This window comes from Polypterus senegalus, chromosome 11 (assembly GCF_016835505.1).
Source record: "Polypterus senegalus isolate Bchr_013 chromosome 11, ASM1683550v1, whole genome shotgun sequence".
Taxonomy (NCBI): Eukaryota; Metazoa; Chordata; class Cladistia; order Polypteriformes; family Polypteridae; genus Polypterus; species Polypterus senegalus.
This window is the reverse complement of record NC_053164.1, coordinates 64631277-64659153: the sequence shown is the minus strand read 5'-3', so window position 1 is coordinate 64659153 and position 27877 is coordinate 64631277. Positions and strand designations below refer to the sequence as shown.

The 27877-nt window shown below is 41.5% G+C and overlaps 1 protein-coding gene across 3 annotated transcripts; it reads right to left on the bottom strand.

Annotated features, from left to right (window-relative positions):
• Window positions 1–1774: 1774 nt before the first annotated feature.
• LOC120539096 (zinc finger protein 501-like) lies at window positions 1775–27861 on the bottom strand. Of its 3 annotated transcripts, none has more exons than XM_039768850.1 (3): window positions 27784–27861; window positions 17900–18300; window positions 1775–3497 (listed from the first exon to the last, which is right to left on the bottom strand). In XM_039768850.1, exons 2-3 carry the CDS (start codon window positions 18261–18263, stop codon window positions 2542–2544), a joined length of 1320 nt encoding a protein of 439 aa, XP_039624784.1. In that variant the 5' UTR covers window positions 18264–18300; window positions 27784–27861; the 3' UTR covers window positions 1775–2541. The 3 variants fall into 3 exon arrangements, with proteins under 3 accessions (XP_039624784.1, XP_039624785.1, XP_039624783.1); XM_039768851.1 differs by having other exon boundaries at window positions 27743–27820; XM_039768849.1 differs by lacking the exon at window positions 27784–27861 and adding an exon at window positions 27101–27247.
• Between the last annotated feature and the right edge of the window lie 16 nt (window positions 27862–27877).

The window sequence follows — 27877 nt, the reverse complement described above, 5'->3', positions numbered from 1 at the left end:
CTAGTATCCCGAGTGAACTGGAACGTGCGCAAGAAGAGTATTTCTGTGCCAGAATCGTTTACCACATTCAGAACAGCAAGTCGGGTTTAACTTTTCCAAATTGTCTTGGTGTGCTTACTATCAAAACAGGAGTGAACCTCAAGTCTGTAGTCAGGACAGTCTCATGCGCGGATCTGCACTGGTATCCAGAAGGTTCGCCGGTTCAAATCCCCCGTCACTGCCATACTCTGCTCTGCTGTGCCCTTAACCTTCAATTGCTCCAAGGGCGCTGTACAATGGCTGACCCCAAGGGGTATGCGAAAAAGATGCATTTCGCTGCGTGTTGTCCTGTATAACTATGCATGTGACAAAATAAATAAAGAATTATTATGGTACACTTAATTTCTCTCTCTCTCTTAAGCAGTGTTTCCCAAATCTCGGTCCTGGGGGACCCCTTTTGCTGCAGGTTTTTGTTCCAACCAGCTTGTGTTTTTAATTGAACCTCTGGGCTAATTAAGTGAACTGATGATATTTCCCAAGTTCTGTCTTTAGGGAACAATATAAAAATTAGAAAACTAAGTTTGCTAAAAAAAAAAAAAAAAAATTTAATTAAATGTACCAAGCAGTTATACAGTAATCCCTCGCTATATCGCGCTTCGACTTTCGCAGCTTCACTCTATCGCGGATTTTAAATGTAAGCATATCTAAATATATATCACAGATTTTTCGCTGGTTCGTGGATTTCTGTGGACAATGGGTCTTTTAATTTATGGTACACGCTTCCTCAGTTTGTTTGTCCAGTTGATTTCATACAAGGGACGCTATTGGCGGATGGCTTAGAAGCTACCCAATCAGAGCATGTATTACATATTAACTAAAACTCCTCAATGATATAAGATATGCTTCCCGCGCGGAGCTTGATTGTTTGCTTCGCTCTGTCTTTCTCACTCTCTCTGCCTGACGGAGGGGGTGTGAACAGAGTGGCTGTTTGCACAGAGGACACGGAGGCTCCTCTACAAAATGCTGCTTTATTGCGGTGCTTCGGCATACATAAAAGCACGTATTGATTTTATGATTGTTTGCTTTTCCTAGCGAGCGCTCTCTCTGACATTCTCTGCTCCTGACGTCGCTCCTTTGAAGAGAAGATATGTTTGCATTCTTTTAATTGTGAGAGAACTGTCATCTCCGTCTTGTCATGGAGCACAGTTTAAACTTTTGACTACAGGGTGTTATTTCATGTCTAGAGGGCTCTAATAACAACAGTGTGGGAGAGTTTATAAGGGCTTAAAATATATAAAAATAACCAAACAAACGTGGTTTCTACTTCGCAGATTTTCATTTATCGCAGGGGGTTCTGGAACGCAACCCCCGCGATCAAGGAGGGAATTACTGTATAGGAATAATTTATTTTTTTTCTTTTTAACAGTATTTTTATCTTGATTTTCATCCTTCAAGCTGTTCTAATTAATCCATTATGTAATATTTAGTGGGTCTGATTCTAAAATAGTTGCAGCCTTTGATTATTCAGTGTTGTTTGCTGGCAAGTCTGCTCTGCCTATTTTAAATTGTCATTAATAAGATACAACGAAGGGGAAAACCTGCACAGAGAAACAGCAAAGTATACTGAAATCAACAACAGAGAGTTAACAATTTAAATCTATACCAAAAGCAGAAATATGTATAAATGTCTTATAAATGTAAAAATCATGCTGCTATGCTTTTCTGAATGTCGAATAAAAGAAAAAAATAATACCAGCTAATGAAATGAGATCAGTGCTATCAGGTGTTGTCACGGATTAGGAATCTGGTTGGAACAAAAACCTGCAGCCACGGGGTTCCCCAGGACCGAGTTTGGGAAACGCTGCTCTTAAGTTTCCCACAGACTCAATTTAGAACCTGCATTGTTCCTAATAAAGATACTTTTGTAGGTCGTAAGAAGTTATACTAATTTGATGGCTCTAAAAGTTATTCTTTATCAGGCCTGTTGATCCTAGAACTGTTGTTTTGTTTGTTTTTTTTTTTTTCTTTCATCCCACATTTCATTTGTCACATCTCAGACTGCATTTCTTGGTATTTTGTTACTCTCTTGCCTCTCCATTCTTAGGACCGAGTACTCGCCAGGAACCGATACTGGTTTTCTATCCTCTATTTTTCAGTCAGTCAGTATTGCTGTGCTACAAGTGACCTGCACCTCCTCATTTCTCATTTTCCATTGTGCAGTCCGAGTTGTGGTCCCAGTGACTTTCCCTAACCCTTCAGCGATCGGTACCTTGAACCCAGCAAGCAGACATTTGACTTTTTCCAGTTCTCTTTAGTAGAAGGGACATTTTCGGATTATTTTTTGCAATTTTTTTCTAATTCTTATCTGAACCACCTGTCCAAGCCACTCTTTTGTGCACCTATGATTAGGCCTTCACCTTCTGGTCACAGTTCGCCCGTCATAAGGCATGCATGGGTAAAGTTCTGTGCCTACATGAGGCTGTTGTACTTACCACATTACATTAATTTATTCTTTTGCGTTTTCATCAAACTTTTTCTACTCCTTAACATATTATGCGGTGTTCATCTGTGGACAAGGTTGGGGAGTTTGTCAATTATGTGAATTCTTTCATGTCTCTGAAGACAGCTTCTGTGTAAAAACTCCTTGCCACATTCAAAACAGAAAAACTGCTTCTCACCTGTGTGGATTTTAATGTGGGTCTGAAGATAACTACGGGAAGATAATTGTTTTCCACATTCAGGGCAGCAATACAGCTTGACTCCTGTGTGAATTCTTTGGTGTCTCTGAAGATGGCCTTTCTGCGAAAACTTTTTGCCACATTCGGAGCAGTCATACGGCTTCTCCCCTGTGTGAATTATTTGGTGGTTCTGAAGATGGCCTCTCCGTGAAAACGTTTTACCACATTCAGGGCAGCAATACGGCTTTTGTCCTGTGTGGATTCTTTGGTGTCTCTGAAGAGCACTACCCTGTGAGAAATTCTTACCACATTCAGAGCACTCATATGGCTTCTCCCTTCTGTGACTTCTTTGGTGACTCTGAACATCGCTTCTCCGTAAAAACGTTTTGCCACATTCAGAACAGCAATATGGCTTCTGTCCTGTATGAATTTGTTTGTGGCGTTGAAAATTGCTTCTTTCTGAAAACTGCTTACCACATTCAGAACAGCAATATGGCTTCTGTCCCGTGTGGATTACTTTGTGGCGGTGAAAATTGCTCCTTTTTGAAAACTGTTTACCACATTCAGAACAGGCATATGGCTTCTCCCCTGTGTGTATCCTTTGGTGGTTCTGAAGATCGCTTGTCCGTGAAAACTTTTTGCCACATTCAGAGCAGCAATATGCCTTCTGTTCTGCGTGAGTTTTAACATGTTTCTGAAGATTATTAATGTTAGAGAACTGCTTTCCACATTCATGGCAGCAGTATGGCTTCTCACCTGTGTGAATTCTTTGGTGGCTCTGAAGTTTACTCATGTCAGGAAAGAGTTTGCCACACTCGCAACAGCAGTGAAGTTTGATACCTGTATAAAGTTTAAAAGAGAAAAACAAAAGCTTAGTCCACTACACTAATACTGACATCATGTTACAACATTAAATAAATATCAGTTAAATTTATGAATAAACTTTGACAAGCATAAGCAATCTAAAGACTTAAGTAGGATTTCGATAGACAAGCAACTTGTTAATTGTTTTATCTGTATTATAACTACTCGCCACATGAGTACAATTACAGGAGCCAAGTAAAATAAATAGATCACGTGTGATAGGCAAAGTCAACAAGATTATTGGTCACATTTTTCAATTACATTCCAGAATGGCATCATCAAATACAGTCATTATCCAACCCGCTATAACCTAACACAGGGTCACGAGGGTCTGCTGGTGCCAATCTCAGCCAACACAGGGAGCAAGGGAGGAACAAACCCTGGGCTTGAAATACAGTATCATTAAAATATTATTTAAAATTATTTATATGGTTCAGTAATGGAAGTAAAAATCTTCAGTTAGAACAGGGGCCTCCACATTTTTGCGAGAGTTGTGGTAAATGAATTGAAAAACACCCCAACCACTTCTGAAAATGTGGGTTCAGCAGAGGGGAAGTTCAGAAAAAGACAAAAATAAAATGAAAAACTGATACAGTGGAACCTCAGGTCACGACCGTAATTTGTTCCAAAACTCTGGTCGCAACCCGATTTGGTCATGACCCGAAGTAATTTCCCCCATAGGATTGTATGTAAATACAATCAATCCGTTCCGGACCGTACGAACTGTATGTAAATATCCATCCATCCATCCATTTTCTAACCCGCTGAATCCGAATACAGGGTCACGGGGGTCCGCTGGAGCCAATCCCAGCCAACACAGGGCACAAGGCAGGAACCAATCCTGGGCAGGGTGCCAACCCACCGCAGGACACACACAAACACACCCACCAAGCACACACTAGGGCCAATTTTGCATGTATTTTTTAAAGATTTTTTAAGGACATAAATTCAGTAATCCCTCGCTATATCACGCTTCAACTTTCGCGGCTTCACTCTATTGCGGATTTTATATGTAAGCATATCTAAATATATAACGTGGATTTTTCGCTGCTTCGCGGGTTCTGCGGACAATGAGTCTTTTTACTTCCTGTACGTGCTTCCTCAGTTGGTTTGCCCAGTTGATTTCATACAAGGGACGCTATTGGCGGATGGCTGAGAGGCTAACCAATCAGAGCACGCAGTTAAGTTCCTGTGTGCTGATTGGCTCAGTGACGGAGCGCCGAATTTGATTCCGCAGCATTAATTAATGTTACATTAATCACCGTGTTTTGCTGTGTAAAGAGTTAACTTTTGTGCTCTTTTGTATTTATCTTCGTGCATAGTCAAGCCCTTCATTATGGCTCCAAAACGATCTGCTCCTGCTACTGCTTCAGGGGCCGTGCTCAAGCGCCAACGGAAGATGTTAACGATTGCCGAAAAGTTAAATGTTATGGATATGTTGAAGGAAGGGAAAAGCTGCACCGCTGTAGGCCGCCATTACATCATCAATGAGGCTACAATTGTTTTTATTTAAAAAGTAGGAAAGGAATACAAGATCTACGGCCGCAGTGTCCTTTTAAACAGGGTGCAAAACGAGTTGTAAGTGGACGTAATAAGGCAGTAGTCTGGATGGAATCTGCTTTCGGGATTTGGGTTGAAGAAGAATAACGGCTGTGCTACACAGTCGCCTGAAGAGGCTCCTTTAGAAGAGCTGTAACGCTCTCCTTTGTTGTGCAGTAAAATTAAACTCATCGTTAGCGGACAAGTCATCGTGTCATTGTTGGTGAGTAACCATAATTAATTTTTTACTTACAGTACTTAGTACATGTACATACGTTTAGTGTCACTGTACACACATTTACTGTATACTATTTTTCTTGCATTGTACGTATTTATTGCTGGTGGCCTGTCTATCGTAATGGCTGTAACATGTGATATCGGAGACACTCAATATCTTTTAAATAATATTTAGGTTTTACTGTATATAAACAGTGTGTTTACATACAGAATTTCAATTAATCTTACTAAAGAGAATACAAAAGGGTTTATGCTGTATAACTGTGCGGGGAATATTTATAAACAGTGTGGGAGATTTTATAAGGGCTTAAAATATATAAAAATAACCATACAAACACATGGTTTCTACTTCGCAGATTTTCACCTACCACGGGGTGGGGGGGGATGGGGGTCTGGAACGCAACCTCCGCGATCGAGGAGGGATTACTGTACTTAATTATACCATAGAATGCACAGTGTAATAGTAAAGTAAATGTAAAGACATTGAATAACACTGACAAAACCTTGAACAGAGAAAACTAACATTGCAAGAGTTCACGCTACAGCCTTTGTGAACTGACCGCTGTAAACACTTTTTTTTTTAACGAGTTTTAACCACAGGGAAAAAAATGATCGATCTTTTGAAAAATCCTAAATTTATACAAAACTAGCCATAAACATCCAAGAAACCTAACCTTGCATGAGTCAAGTTCTGGCAAGAAGGAAGTGAGCAGGAAGATGGGTAGAGAAGAGATTACAATTTTGAGGTAAAGTCCCTCTTCACGATGCACATCTGACCGAGAACAATGTACTGTACAGGCAGAGACTGAACACGTGCGGAAATCATCGGCACATACGAACCGGAAGGGAAACTGGCTTATTCGTCACCCGAGTGTATGTTAAAGAAACGGATGCAAAAGTTCGGTGAACTTTTTGGCTGTAACCCGATTTGTATGTGTTCCGAGACGTTCGTGACCCGAGGTTCCACTGTATTATCTAGATGTATAGTAACACAATAGTTTTGCTCAACTTGGGACATGGAGGCTAACAGACACATCTGCGCAATCAAAACCTAACAACTCGCTCAGTTTAGCACTGGAGAGATGGCAAGGAGTGCATGTGCAATAAATTTTCAACTCTGCATTCCGCATAAGGTCATTTACCTCATCTTGGGTTAGCATAGTTTTGGACTTGTGTACAGGATCAGAAATACACGGCCATGCATTTAAGATTATTCAGATGATTCTAAAGATTGCCAATTTCCCTGAGTGCCAGGCAAGAAAGTTTGGAAGCAAAAGCAATGGTCAGGTCTCAAATATGTTCCTTTACAGCCCCCTAAACATAAGTTGGATCCTGAACAGTCTTACTTTAGAGTTATAAATCCCTTAAGTGTAGCAGAGGTTTGTTTAGTAAAATCCACATGAAAAGCCAACGAGGTAGAAAAAGATGAAACTTAACACACAGTTGGTCAGACAAGGTGGACAAGAATACAAATACATCAATCGAGTTTAGGTTCATAATGAATCCGGAAAGTGCCTGGGAAGAGTGAGGAATGCACTGATGAATCAGGGAAGGTGATTTATCGAGCCCAGGGGGGCAGTACTGGAATATCATACATAAAACAAAGTGGCCAAGCACCAGTAACATGAAGGACTCAAGGGCACAGAGTGCTAGTTGTGGCCCGGTAAAAAGCCAATGCCTTCCTGGGAAGGATGTTTGATGCTTGGCCAGATAAATCAGGAAGGCAGAAAGACCAATTTGTGGAGCCTTTGTGATCACCACAGACGTGACCTTGTGTGGTGTGGACCAAGTAACTGGGAGTAAATGAAGATCTTCCATCCTTCAAAAGGTTACATTTGAATTTGTGTGCGTCTCTTTCAGAATAGTAAAGCAGCTTGATGATAATTGTACATAGACATGCACTGTCACATTCCCTGGTACATAATCCATGTGCCCACATAATTTCCAGCCTAAAATTAGGGATCGTCAGAAGCCAAAAAGCACATTGTTTCTTCCCAAAGCCAAACATTTGCCCACTTTTAACACTCCAATAATTCTGATTTTGCCTCTCCTCATACCATCTTCATGTCCATAAAGTTTCTATCTATACGTAGGCTAGTGAAGGTCCTGAGCCCTCATTTATAAACCTTGCATGCACAGAAAATGAGACTGGAAATGTGTGTATGCAACTTTCAATACAGAAGTTGAGATTTAAAAATGAAAAATTAACAGTGGAACAAACGTATGTTTAGGGCAACTCTGACGCATCCATCTTTATATACAATTGTACCGTTTGTCTGTCCAGGATTTTAAATCACCTGTAGCTCGCAAACCGTTTGACCTGAAATTTGGTGCACATATACTACATGATGTCTACTATCCACTTTTGGGGTGATGATTGACCTCCAAGGTGATTCCTCTTTTTATTTTATTGTAGAATAAACTCTCGTCAGTGGCCAGCTCGGAGGCCGTGCCGCACAGACGCCATTCTCATCCCTACCACCTTCGCCGTCACTTCCCCTACCTCTTCATATCTTAAGTCATTCTTAAGGCAGATTGAAGTGCCAGCTTATGTGAAAAATGAAAGAAAATGTAACACAAACATTGACTCAGTTCAGTTTTCATGAGAAAAGATGCAGACGAAAGAAAACAAGAAGCGGGCCACTAGGGTGAAGAAAAGAAGAGCTGCTCGGGACGCAGCAAGCGCATCAACCTCTTGAGCAAACAAAAGCTAAGCGTACAGAGAAAAGAGTTTGAAAACTACGAATGCTCAAGTGTATTCAGTGTATATTATTGTGCAGTGCGCCGTTACTGGTACATAATAATTCAATGAAACTGGGAAATGACGACACCCTTGATCAACCAGTACAATGGAGCCACACCAGCTAAATGATGACTCACGAACATAAATTCATTTCACTGAGCTGTTCTTATAAGGGGCATTGAAGTGACAAACACCTCAAAAATGAGGACTACGATGTACAGACTATTTTAGTTCCCTTCAATGACACAGATTGGCCTTAAAGAAATTCTGTTTTGTCATCGCTGTGGTGGAAGCCATTAACTGACTGCTGATGCACTACATCCAGTTTCATACGGTGTGGGTAAACACACATAAAGCACGACATGTTTCTGTCAACATAAAAAGGAAACCTGCAGTCATGTTCAGCACTTCTAACACAATCGAAAACACTTCCCTGCACTGATATTGCAATAAGGACACACAGCAAGACTGAAGCTGCTTTTGTTAACCATAAGCATTGACATTCCATTAATACACAAGTCATCCAAGATGTGCCTGACAAACGTCCTGTCTCCACGGCCTGGCTCAAACCGGGATTCATTTATTTTGAGGCAAAGCAGCTAGGACAGATGTGATGCTGCTGTACACAGTAAACTGCTTGTAGGTGAAGTAACTTGAACCATCAGTGTCCTGAACTATTCATTGTAACAGCTACCTGCTGTCACACACACGCGCATAGGGAGCCACGTTAACACCCGACGAGCAACGTACAATATCGTGCCAGGGGACAAAGGCGGAGTACTAACCTCTCTTTCTTTTATTTTCACAGAAAGACAGAAACAACGCTACCATAACTTTACCCAGATTCCCTAAACCACACACTACCAATTTCACATACCATCCCTTCCTCTGGTCCCCCTCCTGGTGACGTCAAGGCTCCCCCATAAAGCACCTCGGTTCCTTCCCAGCATTTCATTCACCAGTTTCCGGTCCCACCCCATAAATGGTCCCTCCGACATATGCACTCTGTCTGTTGTAATGGTGACAAGTCATATCACTTGCCGCATTATTTCTTTTTTGCAATACTGTACAGTATACAGGGACGGAAAACCCCAAACCTTTATGCGACTTTGTGTCGCTTTGTTACACTGCTCAGACAATTTTGCCTCGCATCTTTTCCAAAACACAGAGCACAGAGGAGAGGCGCTGTAACTACATGCATGATCTTTCACTCTCAGATGAAGAGCAAAGCCAGATATTCTTGAATGCAGGTGATGGGCTCTTGACAAGTCAGGAGAGAGAGGCTACTCTACCAGCAAATTAAGTTCTGCAGCATCATGGCTGCATGCAGAGAGATGGATTAGCAGCCTCTATACGTGTACACATTTTCCTATTTGGTTTGTTTTTTTTTTTGGCTTCACAAATTTCCACTCTTGAATCCATTCAAAGTTTTACAAATGTTGCCCCTGGTCTGTTGAAGGCCTGTCACACCATATCTCCATGTTTGTGTCCCCATTTAACGGTAGTTTGGATGTAAAAGCCCACTGCACACAAGTGCTAACACCTCCTGGTAAATTCATAGTTTGGGGCTTTTTTGCTTCTGCAAGACTTTGACAGGATGCTACCATCAATGTAGCTCTGAATTAAAAATTGTTATAAAGAAATCCGACTGGACTATGTCTGAATAGTAAAGGCTTAATATAAGTTAGGTGATGAAACAAAACAATGAGCTGAAACAACAGAAGAAATCTACAAGAGAAAGGCTTAAAAAGAAGAAAACTAGTGTTCCAGACTGGCCAATCAGAATCCAGAGCTTTACCTGAAGACAGCTGACTATTGAAGGAATTCCAGAAACATAAAACACAGGAAAGCAGAAGCTGCAGGAAATGTTTGGTGGCGGTCATAGGAGGTAAAAGAGGATCAACAAGTTAGTAAAGACAGGGGGTCACAAACAGGTATAACATTAGAATTACCAGAGCCAACGAAAAAACTTGTAAATCCAGCCCATCTTAAATGCCTTTGCACCTCTCCATCAGCGTCTTTTGTCTTCTAAATGTGTCGATAAGCCCAAGCAGCCTGCTATACCATCCCCCCACCACCTCAGAACGGGCAAGAAGTTCTCCCAGTTCCTGCCTTGATTGATTATCTGGGAGTGAGCTGCCCAGAATTGTAAGGGGAAATAATTTGATTTGTGTTTTGTGTCTGCAACAGTCTATATAAACACATCGTAAAAACAAAAACGTTTTCTATGTTTTAGTAATAAATAACAAAATGTAGACATGACCTGTATAATGTGTGAAGGCTGATGGCCAAATATCAAATAAACACTTTTACAAAAGGTGCAAGTATAAAAGGACAGCTTCTGTAGTGCTGTGGTTAGATCTGTCGACTTATAATCCAGAGGCCGTGAGTTCGAAACCAACCCCCAGCAAATTTACTGTTTTGAGTAGTGAGCTGCTCTTATTGTTAATATTATACAATAAAAACATACGTGGTTTGTGTCTATAACATCTGGTGTAAATTTATAGCACTTATAAAAGTTAGCTTTTATTTTTTATTTTTACTTTTATTGTCTCAGTCACGATCACGATACAACACCCACTCCCACCCCAGATCTGACGGCGTTACTTTTTGTCTGAAACTGGGAGTAACTGTAGATGTGAGTGAGTGGTGTTTTGAGACAATGGAACTGGAAGTTCTCTGATCTGGAGGGATAAAGGCTGACACACAAACGCTGGTGAATCTGCTTCTTCGTATCTCAATGTCACTTGAATTTTTTTTTTATTGAGTGTTCCTGCTCACGCTGAATTAGTATTCACCTTATGGTTCACCATGTCAAAGCCGCACTGACAAAAAAACAGAGACATAGGTATATATGATATTTGGAATAACTCTTTTTATGACCTGCATAGTACATTTCGGAAAACGTTGTGGCACTGATGCAACATTATTCATATTAATTCAAATGCCTTCTTGCACTTGTAATCAGTGACCTTGAACCCCCCATCTTTCTTGCCAGTGTCCACTTTTGGGTGTATGGTGCCATTTCTTTTGTACTCCAGGACATGCAGTGGAAAGAATAGTACAGGGAGGTCAGGTCCGCACTATATGCAATCATCAGATTAAAATGTTAAAACACACGCAAGGACCATCCTTTCTACGTTTACGACATGTACACACTTCTCTCTGTGTTGTGGTTACTATACTATACTTACAATGAAGGGGCTGGGAGAGCGGCGGTCTTGGAACAGAAGCTTGTCATGTTGCATCCTCTTTTGCTTTATCCATCGCCTTTTCTTGTAAGAAGCAACAATGAAGTTCCTCTGCAAGGTGAGCCAAGAACACTCTGTTTCCCAGTAGTCCCCCGTGCATGCCTTGTACAGTACATGTGCGTCGATCGGCGCCAAGTCAAGCAGTACCAATCTGAAAACATCATCGCACTAATGCAATACTTTTTGAAAATGAACAGCGTCAGATCGGGTGAGAATTTATATTGGCGCCATTATCTAGAGTCAGATCACATATGGGCGAGGGAGAGCATGAATGTGACTGATAGAATAAAACTGAAAAAAGCTAAGCTTTTACAGGTACCATACATTTACAGGTGATCTGACACTATAATATAATACACTATAATGCAAATAATATTGCATTAGTGCGATAATGTTTTCTGATTGGTACTATTCAGGTCATAAAATGATTTCTTCAAAATGTCACATATATTTGTCTCTTTCTTTTTTGGCCGGTACTGTGTTGACGTCGTGCACCAGAAGGTGTGAGCTGGAGCACACAGGCGACTGGTTCATTGTTCTATAACACACTTGACTTGGCAGCGATCAACGCACATGTACTGTACAAGGCATGCATGTGGGCCACTGAGAAGAGTCTTCATGACTCACCTTGCAGAGGAACTTTGTCATCGCTTCTTACAAGAAAAGGCGATGGATAAAGAAAAAGAGAATGCAACATCAACAAGCTTCTGTTCCAAGACCGCCGCATCCCCAGCCCCTTCAGTGTAATAGTAACCACAGCACAGAGAGAAGTGTGTACATTGCAACAGGCACACATGTTGTATAAACGTAGAAAGGACGGTCCTTGGCTGTGTGGGAACTGTAAACATTTGAATCTGATGATTGCATATAGTGCGGAACTGACCTCTCTGTATTATTCTTTCCACTGCATGTCCTGGAGTACAAAAGAAACACCACCAAGCACCCAAAAGTGGAGACTGGGCAAGATCGGGGGGGAAAAAAAAAAAAAAAACGAGGTCACTGATTACAAGTGCAAGAAGGCATGTGAATGAATATGAATAATGTTGCATCAGTGCCACAATGTTTTCTGAAATGTACTATACAGGTCATAAAATTAGTTATTCCAAATATCATATATACATAAGTCTCTGTTTTTATGTCAGTGCGGCTTTGACATCGTGAACCATAAAGTGAATACTAATTCAGCATGAGCAGGGACACTCAATTAAAATGAATTAAAAAAAAATTCAAGTGACGGTGAGACGAAGTAGGCAGATTCACCAGCGTTTGTGTGTCAGCTTTTATCCCTCCAGATCAGAGAATTTCCAGTTCTATTGTCTCAAAAACACCACTCGCATCTACAGTTATTCCCAGTTTCAGATAAAAAGTAACCACGTCAGATCTGGGATGGGGTGGGGCGTTGTACCGTGATCGTGACTGAGAGAGTAAAAGTGAAAAAAAAAACAAAAAAAACGCTAACTTTTACAAGTGCTATAAACTTACACCTGCTGTTAGACACAAATCACATGTATGTTTTTATTTATAATATTAACAATAAGAGCAGCTCATTACTCAAAAAGTAAATTTGCCGGGGAGCTGGCTTCGAACTCACGACCTCCAGATTATAAGTCGCCAGTTCTAACCACAGCACCACAGAAGCTGTCATATTGTACTTGTACCTTTTCTGAAAGTGTTCATTTGATATTTGGCCATCAACCTTCACACATTATACAGTTCATGTCTACATTTTGTTATTTAGTACTAAAATATGAAAAGCTTTCTTGTTTTAACGATATATTTACATAGATTGTTGTAGACACAAAACACACATCACATTATTTCAATTCTGGGTAGCTCACTCCCAGATAATCAATCAAGGCAGGAACTGGGAGAACTTCTTGCCCATTCTGAGGCGGTGGGGGGGATAGTATAGCAGGCTGCTTGGCCTTATCGACATATTTAGAAGACAAAAGACGCTGATGGAGAGGTGCAAAGGGATTTAAGGTGGGCCGGATTTACTAGTTTTTTCGTAGGCTCTGTTAATTCTAGTGTTAGACTTTTCGTCTTTCCTGACTACATTGTTTAAGCCAGATTTATACTTCCCGCGACGCATCCACCACCCGAGGCTTCTGCTATGCAAGTGTTGCACTGTTTATTCTTGCACATGTGTGTTTTACGTAAATCTGGAAGATTCCACCAGGTGGCAGTGTGAGATATCATCATGGTGACAAAAGTTTCAGCTTTACCGTGTTGTGAATTGCCTGAAACATCCATTAAATTCCTAGGACACCTTACCGCAATCTCTCTTAAAAGGATGGATGTTTAATGATTAAATCCATCAATCCAGGGATGCGCCCATTCCCACTACCATTGGGCAGGAGTAGAAAACAATCCCTGGACAGGGCATCTGATAAATCGCAAGGCAAATACAAGCACTCACACACACTAGAATCATTTTAGAGTCACAAAATCCTCAAATCTTCTTACCTTCGGAAGGAAACCGGAGCCCACTGTGCAAACCCACCAGGAAAACATGCAAACTCCAGGCAGAGAGCACAAAAGGACATGACTCCCTGAGAGACAGCAGCACTACCTCTCTGCCACCGTGCCGGCCCGATGTATAATTAGGAACAGTATTCATTACTTAAACAAAGTTAACGATTTATTTGTAAAATGTAATACACACACTTTAATGTATTTCAATATGAAAGTGATGTCAAGTATAAATCTAAGGATTCTAAATGTGCAGAGAGTTGGAGTATCATAAATTTAATATGTTCTGTGTGGTGATCTACTGCTGCTGTCAGGTCAGGAGGAAGCCCCAGAAGCAAGCAGTAATTAACAACTGGGTCAGTTTTAAGACGATGTTTAGGATGGTCTACTTTAACAATCAAGTAAACTACGAGGTTAAAGTGGACATTTCAAGATTAAAGCCAACATTTCCACTTTAATCATAAAACAGACCGATTCACTGTGTCCATAATTATTATCTCTGTGGCTCAAATACGCTACCATGCATTGTGATACTATTGTGAAGGTGTTAAAAAATAAAATGCATTTGTATGTCGACATTTTGCTTCACCACATCAAAGCATGGCCATTGATCCCGTAGGGTTCTAAAAATTTAAAATCAGGGTTCTAGGGTTATAATTTAATATCAAGGACTCCTAAAACTGTAAAAAGGAGGAATCAAATTTTAAGATGAGGCATGCTTATTGAGTTTTAAGTTTAGGTGCCCAAACCAATTTTAAGGTTAGTGACCTTAAAGAATTTGGCCTTACCCACACAAACCTTAAGTTCAGGGTTTGCAGTAGGTGCAGAACAGTCCAAAACTACTAAATGGTGGAGCAATTTTAAGATTAGGCACCTCTTATAATATTTAAGATTAGGCACTCAATCCAATTTTTTTAATTGGGGACCGCAATGCAAATCGGCCTTACCCCCCATAAACCTTAAGTTAAGGATTTGTGGTACAGGCATGCCGATCTAAATCACAGTAATCAAAGAGTCAAGCAAACGGCAGGCCGACCCCAATGTCAGACAGTACAAATCATCTTTAGGCCTCTGTAACTTGAGATGGGCATTAGGCAAGATACCATCTACAGCTTTCTGATGTTTCTGTAGAGCTTTATTCAGATCCCAAATAATAAGACGGTCACCCGAATCGGGAGCCAGAGGGATCAATAACAATGAAGAAAAATAACAATGGGCACTTGGGAAACATTCTTTCAAGTCTTTAATCCTCTTATTATAATCACCCATCAAACCCATTTTAATATCATCCAGGCCTATTGGTATAACAACATTTTTGACCCGAGACTGGATTTTAATTCTCTTACTGTCATCGTTTCCCATACGAGTAAGGATCTGCAAAGCAGATTTCTGTCACATATAGATAGTAAACAGAGACTCCGATGTCACATTCAGACTTTTATCGCACCCCTTGAGTTTTTACTGGTACTGCAACTCGTGCACACATCACGTTAATTTCTAACGACCTGCTCAGAGGACGCATCAAATGAACGATGGGAACATGTAGCAACCATGTTGCGTGCGTGTACACGTTCTGAGCGTGAGGTATAAACGAGCTGTAATTGTTATTAGTTTTAAGATGGTTCAAAGTGTCCATTTTTGGGACTTAATTGAAGATCAGACTACACTGTTAGGAGGAATTCCAAAGGATCGAGAAACATTTTTGTTACAACCGCATGTTTTAACACTTTTTACGAAGTATAGGTTTAGAATGTTTACATAAATATTACAAACTATAATGGAAGAACAGGAAATGCAGTGAAATTGATGGGTTTTATCATGTGTTTAATATAGTTTGAAAGTTTGTCTAAGTTTCTCTTAACCCTTAAACTGCCGGAACCAACTATAGTCGGTTCCAAATGCAATTTGCCAGCACGCCGGTGCCGAGTATATTCGGCAACGTACATTCGTTGAATGTTGCAAACGGTTAAAGTCGCTTCCCACTGCAATTTGCCAACACACCGGAGCCGATTGTTCAGTGCTTTACATTTAATGAGCAGCCAGCTTAATGACCACTGCCGCCCCCTGCAGAACTGCAGCCTCACTGTCCCTGAAATTCAACCGCTGCACTAGACGAGCCTGCAATCATCAGCGCTTACCTCTGTGCGTTTGCGTGCGGCCAGTTCAAGCGCATTTGACTCGGTGATATACTGAATTTCATCAGTGACGTCAGTCGCACCTTGTACATACTGTTGCAGTAGTTTTTGTTAAAAAGTTTTTACAGTTCATTGGCCGTGTGAAAAATGATCAATGTTTCAGTAATTGTGATGGTTTTTGCATGGGGAAAAAAAAAAAAAAAAGTGTTCCATTAAAATTTCACTTTTTCTTTGTGAATTGTGACATTTACTTAAAAAGTGCAGCAAAAAAGAATTTAACGTCCAGGGGTGCATTAACCCCCAAGTATGTGCTAGTTTAAGGGTTAAAAAAAAAAAAAAAAAGCAAGACAGGACTTTCAGGCCCATAACCCTGAGCCTAAGGCCTTGTTCACACGGGCGTTAAAATCGAAGCTTTTTTGCGTCAGAGCGTCCCGTGAGCGGATCAAGCGCCGAGTGTTTTCTACACGTAGGAGTCAATGAGAGTGTTCACACGGGCTTTGGTGACGGCGCTTGTCCGCAGCGCGCTTATACGGCATCAAAAACGCGTTGCATGCAGCTTTTCTTGGCGCTCAAAACCCAACGAACGCAAGGAAACCACTTCTAGTTCGTTTTCTGCGCGTTTATTTTACGCTTCGGAGGACCGGATATATATAAGTTTACATGTTGTATATGAAAAAATATTAATATTTTTATGTTTTCATGTACAACATATATATTTTCATATTGCTTATTTTATTTTATTGTCTCATGTAATTTGTAAACCATGAACCTATTAATTTATGTTCTAATATAATATTTGATAATGATTATGTAGGGTGGGCAATCCAATGGGCTGAGGGGCATTTCAATGCATAACCGGTGTAAGCGCACACTCGACTACTGTTTCCTTAACTCAAAGTGACAAGTAGTCTCTTCGCTAACACCAAGTCGCATATTGGTTGATCGGCGCAATGTGGCATTGCACCAGCTGCAGCAGACAATCAAAAGTGGAAACCGACATCCGACAGTAATTAAAAAACTTGCGCGGAAATTTCCGCATTTCTTCATAAAGCACAAAAAAAACTTCCTTTAACCCAGTGTTTCTCAAATAGTGGGGGCCCCGGGGTCCGTCAAGGAGGTCGCTTTGACCTCGGGAACATGCTTTTTATTTTTCTTTTAAATTTTTTTTGAATTTAGAATGCACTTTAAATCTTTTCTGTTACATTTAATAAAGCTATTCTTTGTTGTAAATTGGTCCATATTTCTTTCTTTTTTATTCTCTTATACGTTAATAAGGATACAGTGTTATGCAGAGGTGTACTTATAACAATTTTATAGACAAATTATACTATTTATAGTCGCTGAGAGGTTTTCTTCTTCCTAGGGGGGCATGACAGAAAATAATTGAGAAGCACTGCTTTAACCCGACGTTGTGCAGTCAGAGGATGAACCCAGTAGCGGCGGCGATTTTTTCTCTCCCTACGTCGCCGTATTAGGAGTATTTTTAAAACAAGAAGATTAATATCTAACATAGCAAAATGGCCCATATTGAAAGGAGGCACCTCAAATAAAACGACAAGGGCTTTCATATCCAGTTCCCGACACTGCCTCCACAGGTTAACACACAAACTACAATTTGGGCTGCAGGCTGGCGTTAGACAGAGACAAACGAACGCCGGTGTAGAAGTCAATCGATCGCCACCACAAAATGCAACATAAACGTCTAGGACGTTCAGAGCAAGTTCGTTTATCCAAAAACCTAACGCCCGTGTGAACAAGGCCTAAAAGTTTTAAGGTCAGGGTTATGTTAGGCTCAGGGTTATGGGCCTGAAAGTCCTGTCTTGCTCTTTTTTTATAAATAATATTTAATTTTATTAAATAATTTAAGAAGTATTCATAGACAAAATATAATTAACATCGGTTTGTGATTCAGACATTTTTTTAGGCCCGCAGAGAAGGTCTTGCTGGCCCTGACGGCCCACCACTGCCTAAAACGTGCACCAATTTTTATTTTTCTCTTACTTGCTTCAGCTGATGTCTTCGGTGGTGGCTGATCTTCAGTCCCCTTTGTGTCAGACTGTAATGATTCATACATTACATTGATAGAAGACTCCGGAGATGAAGAGTGTCTGCTATGAGAAGAGACTAACCCGGTCACTGCTCCATCTTGATGTCCATAATGAAGGTCATCTTCTTTGACACCCTCAGTGCTGACACACTCCTCTTTAATACTCACTGACCCCAGTTCACTGTCCTCTTCCTTGATGTCCAGACTCTCCTGTTTGGGGTGGACACTCTCCCACTCACAGTCCTCCTCCTTAACATTTATGGTCCTCGCCTCCATGATATTCATGTCAGCCTCACACGTCTCCTCTTTCACATCCATTTAAACGTTACAGTAAATGGCAGATTTGTCTTTCTCTCTGTGGAAAGAACAGAATTCAATTCCATTAAAATTGCATCATTCAGATCTAATTTTTTTTATAACATCCTCTTAGTTAAAGCTGATGTCAAGCCAGATATTGTCGGCTTGCTATGAACTAACTCTTAATTTTGCATATCAAATTAGATGTAAATGAGTTTGGGAATGAAAGGAGGGTCCAACAGGCTAGAAGAAGCAGGAGGCCATCTTGTACAGTTGTGAGTCAACAGTATTCACTACTTTGATTGAACATTCAGTAGTATTGGGATCCCAGAATTCTGTTATCAGTTAATCTTAAGGATGGTTTATACAAGTTAGGCCTCAGGATTGTGTTAAGAAATGGGGCAAATGAAGGAGGAGCAGCTTAAATAATGGGTTTGGATTTTGCAAACTTACGGCGATGTCACATTGACTTAAAGTTGCTGGATAAGTTGTCCATAGCCTTCTTTTACATAATCTAACTGAGATGGAGGCAGATACCACTATGTTCCTGTGAAGCTGGTCACCTAATGTGACATACCCAATGTCTGGCTTAAGCTAACCTGTGACTCAGTGCGATAACATTAAACAGGTTTGATTTTGCCCAGGGTTTGTTTCCTGCCTTGCGCCCTGTGTTGGCTGGGATTGGCTCCAGCAGACCTCCCGTGACCCTGTAGTTAGGATATAGCTGGTTGCATAATGGATGGATGGATTTTGTTTTTAAGGGGCAGACTGTGTGTGCAGGAGAGCTGACAACCAATGAATGTTCTCCTTAAGAGAAAGCACAGAATTAAGTGAAGAGGAATAAGAAACTGCAGGTTTTTAACCTAAACTTTATTCTCATATTTCAAACGCCATAATAAAAGGGAAAAAATAAATAAATGGCAGAGATGGCTGCTCAACAGCTGCAGCTGTTAACCCTTCGAACACACAGCATGCTATTGGCTGTTAGAATCAGGACTAAGCACGACTCTGCTGAATGGTCCGCACACAATCGCTAAATGTGACAAGGGCAGTTACTTTCAATTTTTTATATTAACGTGGTTAGGTGAGATCAGTAACTGCAGTTGGCAAATCTGATGTGCCTCAGGACAAAAAGTCCCGTAATGTGACATTGGCTTTAGACCGAAGTGTCATTGACGATCATTACCTTTGATATTTGATGGCAGGACAGACAAAGACCACTGCCTGCTAACTGACTAAAACCAATCAAAAAATGTCTTCACAGTCTCCCATTTCCCTGCTGTACCAATCATAATGTTTAATTCAAGCAACAGATTTTACAGAACCTCTTGTTCTCATTTTTAAGTGTTTGATTCTGTTGAACTGTGAATTTCCCTTCTGTCGAAGTGAATGGCTAATTGACCCCACTTGAGCCATTATGACATCCTTTATTGCTCCGCCATTACACGAGTGGACACTAATAATGTGTAGAAGTTTAAGGGTGGTAAAGGCCAAGAAATTTGCTTACTGTATTATCCATCCATCAATTATCCGACCCGCTATATCCTAACTACAGGGTCACGGGGGTCTACTGGAGCCAATCCCAGCCAACACCGGGTGCAAGGCAGGGCACACACACTCACCCTAGGGACAACCGGGGCACCTGGAGGAAACCCACACAGACACGGGGAGAACATGCAAACTCCACACAGGGAGGGCCTGGGAAGCGAACCCGGGTCTCCTAACTGCGCCACCTTGCCGTCCGTTTACTGTATTAGTTTGAGTCAAAATACATGAACTGAATTTAAATGGCGACTGTGGGAACAAAATACAGCTCTCCTTGGTTATCTCAATATAAGCTGCTCCAAGAAGCACCCATCCATTTTCTCTTAAAAGCAATCACTGGGTGCAAGGCGTGAACAACACCTGAACTGGGCACTGGTCAGTCACAGGGTGGACAGACATGCACATTTAGACCGTAGGACCAAATTAGCATTGCCTGTCCAGCTAATCTGCATGTTTTGAAAGAGGAGGAAACACCCGGACAACCGGGAGCACACGCAAACTCCACCAAACATCTGAAAAAGAATTTTCTGATAGAGGAAGTCGACATCCAGCCATTCTCAATAACAAGAAGAATACGTTCTCTGCACATTCAAAGTCGCTGGGCCAATTCCATAAGTCATGCCCACCAAGGATTTCTGCAAAAAGCAAAGCATCTAAAACACAAGTTCTTTAATACTTAGACTCGTATGGATGGATGAATAGATTGATCTTTATCAGCTCGAAGAGGAAAAAGAAACGGCTGTATAGAGGATCACTAGTTTTCAGGAGTAAATACTGAAGAGCAGGTTTTCAATTTGAATAATGAATTTTGGCGACCAATAGTCAAGAGTTGTGAAAACGTATTTACAGACAGAGAGATAATGAACAGTGTGGGACAGGCCAGTGTATGGTGTGACAATCAACCCGTCTTTATTTTGGATGGCTTTGTCAACAGCAGTGTAGGACAGACTGACATTACCAATTTTAACAAGGCTAGAACACAAGTCCTGTTTTAAAATGCTGCTGCCAGACACTCGTATTGCCAGCTAAAAACTCTCAGTTTCCATAGCCGGGCCCCTCGCCTGAATGCAGCCTTCATGCCTTACCTGATAAGATAATCAATACCAGACCATGTGAACATGCAGGGATGTCTCTCAGAGGCACAAGATGGACACTAAAGTTCAAACAAAGGACCATAAACCAAGGAGGAGTAACACTTTGCACCAGGGGTCAGTCTAGAGGATGGACTTTTATACAAACTCAATAAACCAATCTCAAGGCTGCTACTCCATCCTTTAAAAACCCTTATAAGACACAGATCATCTCATCAAGCTTACAGCTCTCAGCCTGACCATAGCTTACAGGGTTTGGCCATAACAGACGATGGAGCATTGGCTTTACTCCGAGGGGCAACTGTGCTTGATTGGAAAGGTGGCAGACTTGTCTGCAGTGGAGTTGGATGAGGGTGACATGAGCCTAAACCTTGCTGAAAAATAGCTAGAGCACAAGCTGAGATGCAATCTTAAAGGCCACACATTCATCTTGATTGATACGACAAATAACTAATCATCATCTGCTCAGAAGACATGACATTGCCAGCAACAAGGAGGACCGACAACACTCGTTGAGCCTCAAAAGAAACTGCTGAAGGTCTGACAAGAACGGAAAAGGAGACAAGCTCCTAAAACAAAAGAAAGCAGGCTGAAGATCATTCCATGAGTTTGGAGAAAGCCAACCAAGAAAGGAACAAAGCCTCACTCACGTCAAACCGTAAGTACAACAACAACAACATTTATTTCTATTGCACATTTTCATACAAACAGTAACTCAAAGTGTTTTACATAATAAAGAATAGAAAAATAAAAGACACAATAAGAAAAAAAAATAAATCAACATTAATTAACATCGAATAAGAGTAAGGTCCAATGGCCAGGGGGGACAGAAAAAACAAAAAAAAAAACTCCAGACAGCTGGAGAAAAAAATAAAATCTGTAGGGATTCCAGACCATGAGACCCCCCAGTCCCCTCTGGACATTCTACTTAACATAAATGAAACAGTCCTCTTTGGATTTAGTGTTCTCACAGAAGGGCTTGATGAAGATGGTCACGTAGAGTTTTGCCTTTTAATCCATCCATCATTGTTGGTACACCTGCTTTGATTTTGAGAACTATTAACTGTTATTTAATTGATAGGACACAGCAGCCAATGTGTTATGGCACTGGTGTCACTACAACTGAAGGTAATAACCTTGTGAAGGATCATTTCTTTCTGTTAAACGTTTCTCCCTAAACTCAGACGGAAAGTGCAGAGCAGCATCTCACCGTAGCAGACACAAACTGCAGGAGCTGTAGCCGCCAAAGTATACGACGAGATCAAGTACAGGTAAAACACGTGTCGAAAGAAATCTCTCAGTCCAAAAGTTTGTTTTAAAAATACTGAGTGAAAGTTAAAAGCAAATAATCCACACAAGAATAAAGGAAAAAAACAGTTAGACATCTATACTAATAAAAGGCAAAGCCCTCACTGACTGAGTGACTCATCACTAATTCTCCAACTTCCCGTGTAGGTAGAAGGCTGAAATTTGGCAGGCTCATTCCTTACAGCTTCCTTACAAAAGTTGGGCAGGTTTCATTTCGAAATTCTACGTGTAATGGTCATAACTAGAAGCTATTTTTCTCCATTTACTGTAATGGAGTTGAGCTCGAAAGCCGTGGGGGGCGGAGTTTCATGTGACATCATAACGCCTCCCACGTAATCATGCAGTACGTAGAAAACCAGGAAGAGCTCCAAAAACAACTGAAGAAAACATGCATTATATAATTAAGAAGGCAGCGAAACAATTAGAAGCGAGCGAGTGACATATAAAACCATATTCAGCGGCTCATGTGAACTGACGAAAGCGCAGACAAAAGCAACAGTTCCAAAGAGTGCTGAACAAAAACCGAATTACACTGCTACGCTCAAATAGACAAACCACACGCCGTGGCACAATAGTATAGCCATCGCCTGTAGCGCCGGCATCCGAGGTTCGATTCCCGAGAGGGGATGCACGGAGTATGTACGCGCGCTTCTCGATTCATTTAAGCCTTGCATCCCCTTGGTTTGAGACGTATGAAAAAATATGTGGTTAACGCAGAAAGACAGATCACCAATTGAAGCTTTATGAATAATGGATACTTTATTCGCGATCAATGATTGTTTTGGTAAAGCCATACTCAGTGTAATCATTAGATGAACAGTAAAAAAGTAAGAGTGAGGGGAGGGTGACTTACTGAGGCACGCAGGCAAAACCACAATAGCACGCGGGCTCGATGTACTGTAGTGCGCGTCAACTCGATCTGAATTGTGCGATCACATTTGAAAAAATATTTCTTTTCAAGTTCTATTTAGTCCATATATGTCAAACTCAAGGCCCACGGGCCACATCCGGCCCGGCGTGTAATTTTATTCGGCCCGCGAGATCATTTTATATACTGTATTATTTTTATTAATGGCCCGGGGATATGAAGCGCTGGTAACACAAACTACAGATCCCATAATGCAGCGCTTCAGCTGCCTTGCCGAACAGTTACCGCGTTAATCAAGTCTAGCTTATGATGCTGCAAGTTATTGCCAAGCTAGCCCACACGATGCCGAAGAGAAAAGGTGATTCTGAACATAGAGCCTTTAAAAACCGATGGAAGGCCGAGTATACGTTTACTGACATTGCCAGTAAACCCGTGTGTCTCATTTGTGGAGCTAATGTGGCTGTAATTACAGAATTTAATCTAAGACGGCACTATGAGACAAAACATCAAGATAACCTGAAAGACCTGAATGCAATGCACAAGATACAGAAAGCAGAAGAGTTAAAGAAGAATCTGACACTTCAGCAGACGCGTTTTACCGTGCAAAATCACAAAGTGATTTCAAGTGAAGCTCCTTTTATGGGAGACACAAATGCACCAGTGCAACTTGCCCCACTTTCCCTGTTGCCAAGTAATGATGAACCAAGTCGGCACAACGGTGTTCTCAAATACGCACTTTGCTGATAAACTGAGCGCACTGCGCACTGAGTACACACAGTGCTTTGGTGAATTTGAAGAACAAAAAAAGAATTTTGAGTTGTTTCGCAACCCATTTGCCGTCGATGTGGAAACTGCACCTGTGCAGATTGAGATGGAGGTGATTGAGCTGCAGTGTAATGGCACACTGAAGGCAAAGTACGATACTGCAGGGCCCACACAGTTTATTCACTCCATTCCCACAGAAATGCTCCAGCTCCGTCTACATGCGGCTCGAACCTTGTGCATGTTTGGTAGCACATATCTGTGTGAGAAGCTCTTCTCAGTCATGAAGACTAACAACACAGCACACAGGAGTCGCCTCACTGATGAGCACCTGCAGTCCATCCTGAGAATCTCCACAACACAGAACTTCACACCAAATAGAAACGAACTTGTGGCCAAAAAAAGATGCCAGGCGTCCAGCTCTGATAAAATGACATAAGAGCAAAGACAACTGAATGATTTGATTTGTTATTGCTGAAAAGAACACATTTTATTTATATTTCCAGGTTTTCTTATGCAGCATGTTCATATTTGAATTTGTATAATTTTGACAGGATATATTTTTATGGAGAGCAAAATATTATAAGTTATTTAAGGTTTGAGTTGATTTATTCCGGAATAATATTCTGTTGACTAAATAAAAATTCCTTCTATTTAAAATTTAAATAGAACTTGAACAGAAACGATAGTTCATAATATCCACGCAGACTTGCACGTAAGAGCGAGAGTCGTCCGTTTTAACAAGCAGCGTATTGCACTGATACGAAATAGCCTGCCCATTTAATTATTTAGGAATGGACAAATAAATTAAGATTTTGTACAAATAATGTTTTTCATTTTTCTTCCTTCATAGATTCTGGCACCCCCAGCAACAGTTGCTCGCACCCCAAAGACTATATATATGTGTGTGTGTGTATATATATTTATATATGTAGATATGTATATATGTGGGGCGGCACGGTGGTGCAGTGGTAGCGCTGCTGCCTCGCAGTTAGGAGATCCGGGTTCGCTTCCCGGGTCCTCCCTGCGTGGAGTTTGCATGTTCTCCCGTGTCTGCGTGGGTTTCCTCCGGGCGCTCCGGTTTCCTCCCACAATCCAAAGACATGCAGGTTAGGTGGATTGGCAATTCTAAATTGGCCCTAGTATGTGCTTGGTGTGTTGGTGTGTGTCCTGCGGTGGGTTGGCACCCTGCCCAGGATTGGTTCCTGCCTTGTGCCCTGTGTTGGCTGGGATTGGCTCCGGCGGACCCCGTGACCCTGTATTCGGATTCAGCGGGTTAGGAAATGGATGGATGGATGTATATATATATATGTATTTGTGTGTATATATGTGTGTGTGTATGTATATGTATGTGTGTATATGTAGATATATATATGTATATATATGTGGATGTATGTGTATATATGTATGTGTATATGTATATGTATATATATATGTTTATATGTGTGTGTGTGTGTGTGTGTATATATACTGTTTATATATATGACAGCAACCCTCATCACTCACAACAGCAACAAAACAATTACATTGACAATCATGATACGTTATTTTCAAAATGTTTCCTTTTCTTTTTCATTGCTTCTTTAGCACACTACTTCTCTGCTGCGAAGCGCGGGTATTTTGCTAGTCTTATATAACTATGAAAATGGCTCTTACAGAAGCTTTATGACAAGATAAAGAAGGAAGAGATCTGAACCACTGGAACTGAAAAATCAGAATTCATAAGTTATGTGCCTTTATCTACAGGAGAGACAAAGTTTGACTAAGCTAATACAGACCGTAGCTGCCATCGGTCATCATGGGCAACATAAAATCAAACGCTGGTCGGGTGCCAAAAGGAATACAAACTCAGCAGTCTCATGTGTTTCAGTGAGACGAGGCTTAGAGCTGAAACAGCGGACTCTATGGGTGCACCAGATGGATTTAAAATTGTGTGGATGGACAGAAGAAGTGAAAGCAGTAGGAAGAAAGAAGGCGGACTTGCCATCGTTGTGAATGAAAAATGGCGCAACACCAGAAACATAACTTTTAAAGCACCGGACTTGAATGTAGTGCCTCTGGGAAGTGAGGGTTTTCACACGTCATTGTGCTGTCAGTTTCTCTCTCCCCTCGGCAGATGCGGCAATCTCAACAGACACAGTGTATTCTGTAGTAAGCAAACTCCCTACTGTGCATTCATCAAAGTTTTTGGGGTGTTTGACCCCGTTTCACTTTCCTGCACCCTCACTGATTTTTTAGCATTTTATGGAGTGTACAACAAAGGAAAACAAGACCCTGGACTTGCTATACACCAATATTAAGGAAGAAAATAACTCGGGTGGTCTGCCACCTTTATGCCAATCGGACTATAATTTATTACAGCTCATACCCACATATAAACTCATAGTCCAGCAGCTGCCAATCACCACCAGGACCACTCAGGAATGGACAACAAAGGCCGAGGAGGCTCTGCGGGATGAGAACACTGAGTGGGATCTGCTTTGTGAGTCACACAGCCAGGACACCGAGGGTCTCAGCCACTATATCAAGCTTTCTGTGGATAACAGAGTCCTCACAAAGGCAGGGTGCGGTTTCCCCAACAACAAACAATGGATCACAAAAAAATTGAAAGCCTGATGAATATGAAGGAGAGAGCATGTAGGTCTGAAGATAAGGATGAAATCAAGCAGGTGCAGTCAGAGTTTAAGAGGCAGGTCCATGAGTGGACAAGCGTGACCACAAGTTACAACCAAAACAACATGAAGGAAGTTTCGAATGGGGTGACGATCATCGCTGGCAACTGTAAAACATGCAGGGAAGGGGAACCAGAGCAGAGGTAACGAACTGAAGCCGATCTTCAACAGGTCTTGTCAGTCTAGTACTCCGCTAACAGGCCTCTGTGTGCTCTGCAACTCAACATCAGTAAGACAAAAGAGCTGCTGGTGGACTGTAGGCACGCCAAAGAGCTACAAGCACCTGGGGGTTCACATGAACAACAAACCGGACTGGTCTGGCAACACAGTGGTGCGGGTCATTAAGGGCCACGAGCACCCCGAACATCCTAAAGAGACTCCGGTCTTTTAATGTAGAAAGCAAGTTGCTTCTGGGTGCTTTAGAGTAAAAATGGGACTCGACCGCGTAAAGTGAATCACAGAGACACGCCAATGAACAGCAACAGCACGCGGGAGGCCACAAGGGCATTCACTCGATTAAAATTCGCTGCTGGACTGAAGAATACGAACGCGCCGCGCGCCCGTCACACGTGTCACGGCCGTTACGTCTGAATGAAGCGAATTAAAACTCACACATGTATAAAGTGCGCCTCCAAAACCCGAAATACGTTCAAGCCCCGTTGAAACTCCTTCTTTACCCCAACCAGTCTTCCTCTCGTGCAGCAGTCGCTACAATGCGGGGTGGCAGCGTGGCTTCAGTAGCTGTCGCCCTGGATGACGTCAGCCAAACGCGACCATAGCTACACGTGACAACTTGCTAAATAGTTGAAGGCGGAATTAAAACGTCGAGTTATAGAGGAGGTCAGCCTAAGATTACTATGCATGTTCTCAGCCTTTTGATTGAGAAAACTTAGAGATGAGCGGAGGGTCAAAAGCCTTATGATTTATGTGTTTGCGTGGAGCTTTCAACTGTATCAGAGCGCGCAAGACTCTGATCGCGAGTTCACAGTGTGGAAGCATAAATAAATTATTATAAGAGCCACAACGAATCCCCCGAGTAACGTTAATGCACCGATAGCTGGCGACGGTCCTCTAGTAGTTAAATGAAAATACCGCAAATGTTAAAGCGAAGCTTATAAAGCTGGCTAGACGGGGCCGGCTCTACGCTGGGGCAATGCCCCCTTAAACAAACGTCCTGCCCCCTTAAATCAAACTTTTAGAAGCTGAGAGAGAAAATAATAGATTACACACAAACTGAATATGGACAAGACGTACTACAGTAGCTGAAAAGGCACAAATGAGATGATAGGCTTCACCTCTTGTTCCCTCTTTGCCTCCGTGCTCTGTTTGTCCGCAGCGCAGCGATCCCCCACTCACCCGCCTCCCAGCTAAACATCCAATCACTGTTTA

What these genes read in the sequence shown, in the direction of transcription:
- LOC120539096 (XM_039768850.1), bottom strand. Translation starts at nt 18,263, where the DNA reads ATGGATGTGAAAGAGGAGACGTGTGAGGCTGACATGAATATCATGGAG. An exon ending in GAAGACATCAGCTGAAGCAA is followed by an intron (nt 3,498 to 17,899) that starts GTAAGAGAAAAA and finishes AACTTTATACAG; the next exon opens with GTATCAAACTTCACTGCTGT.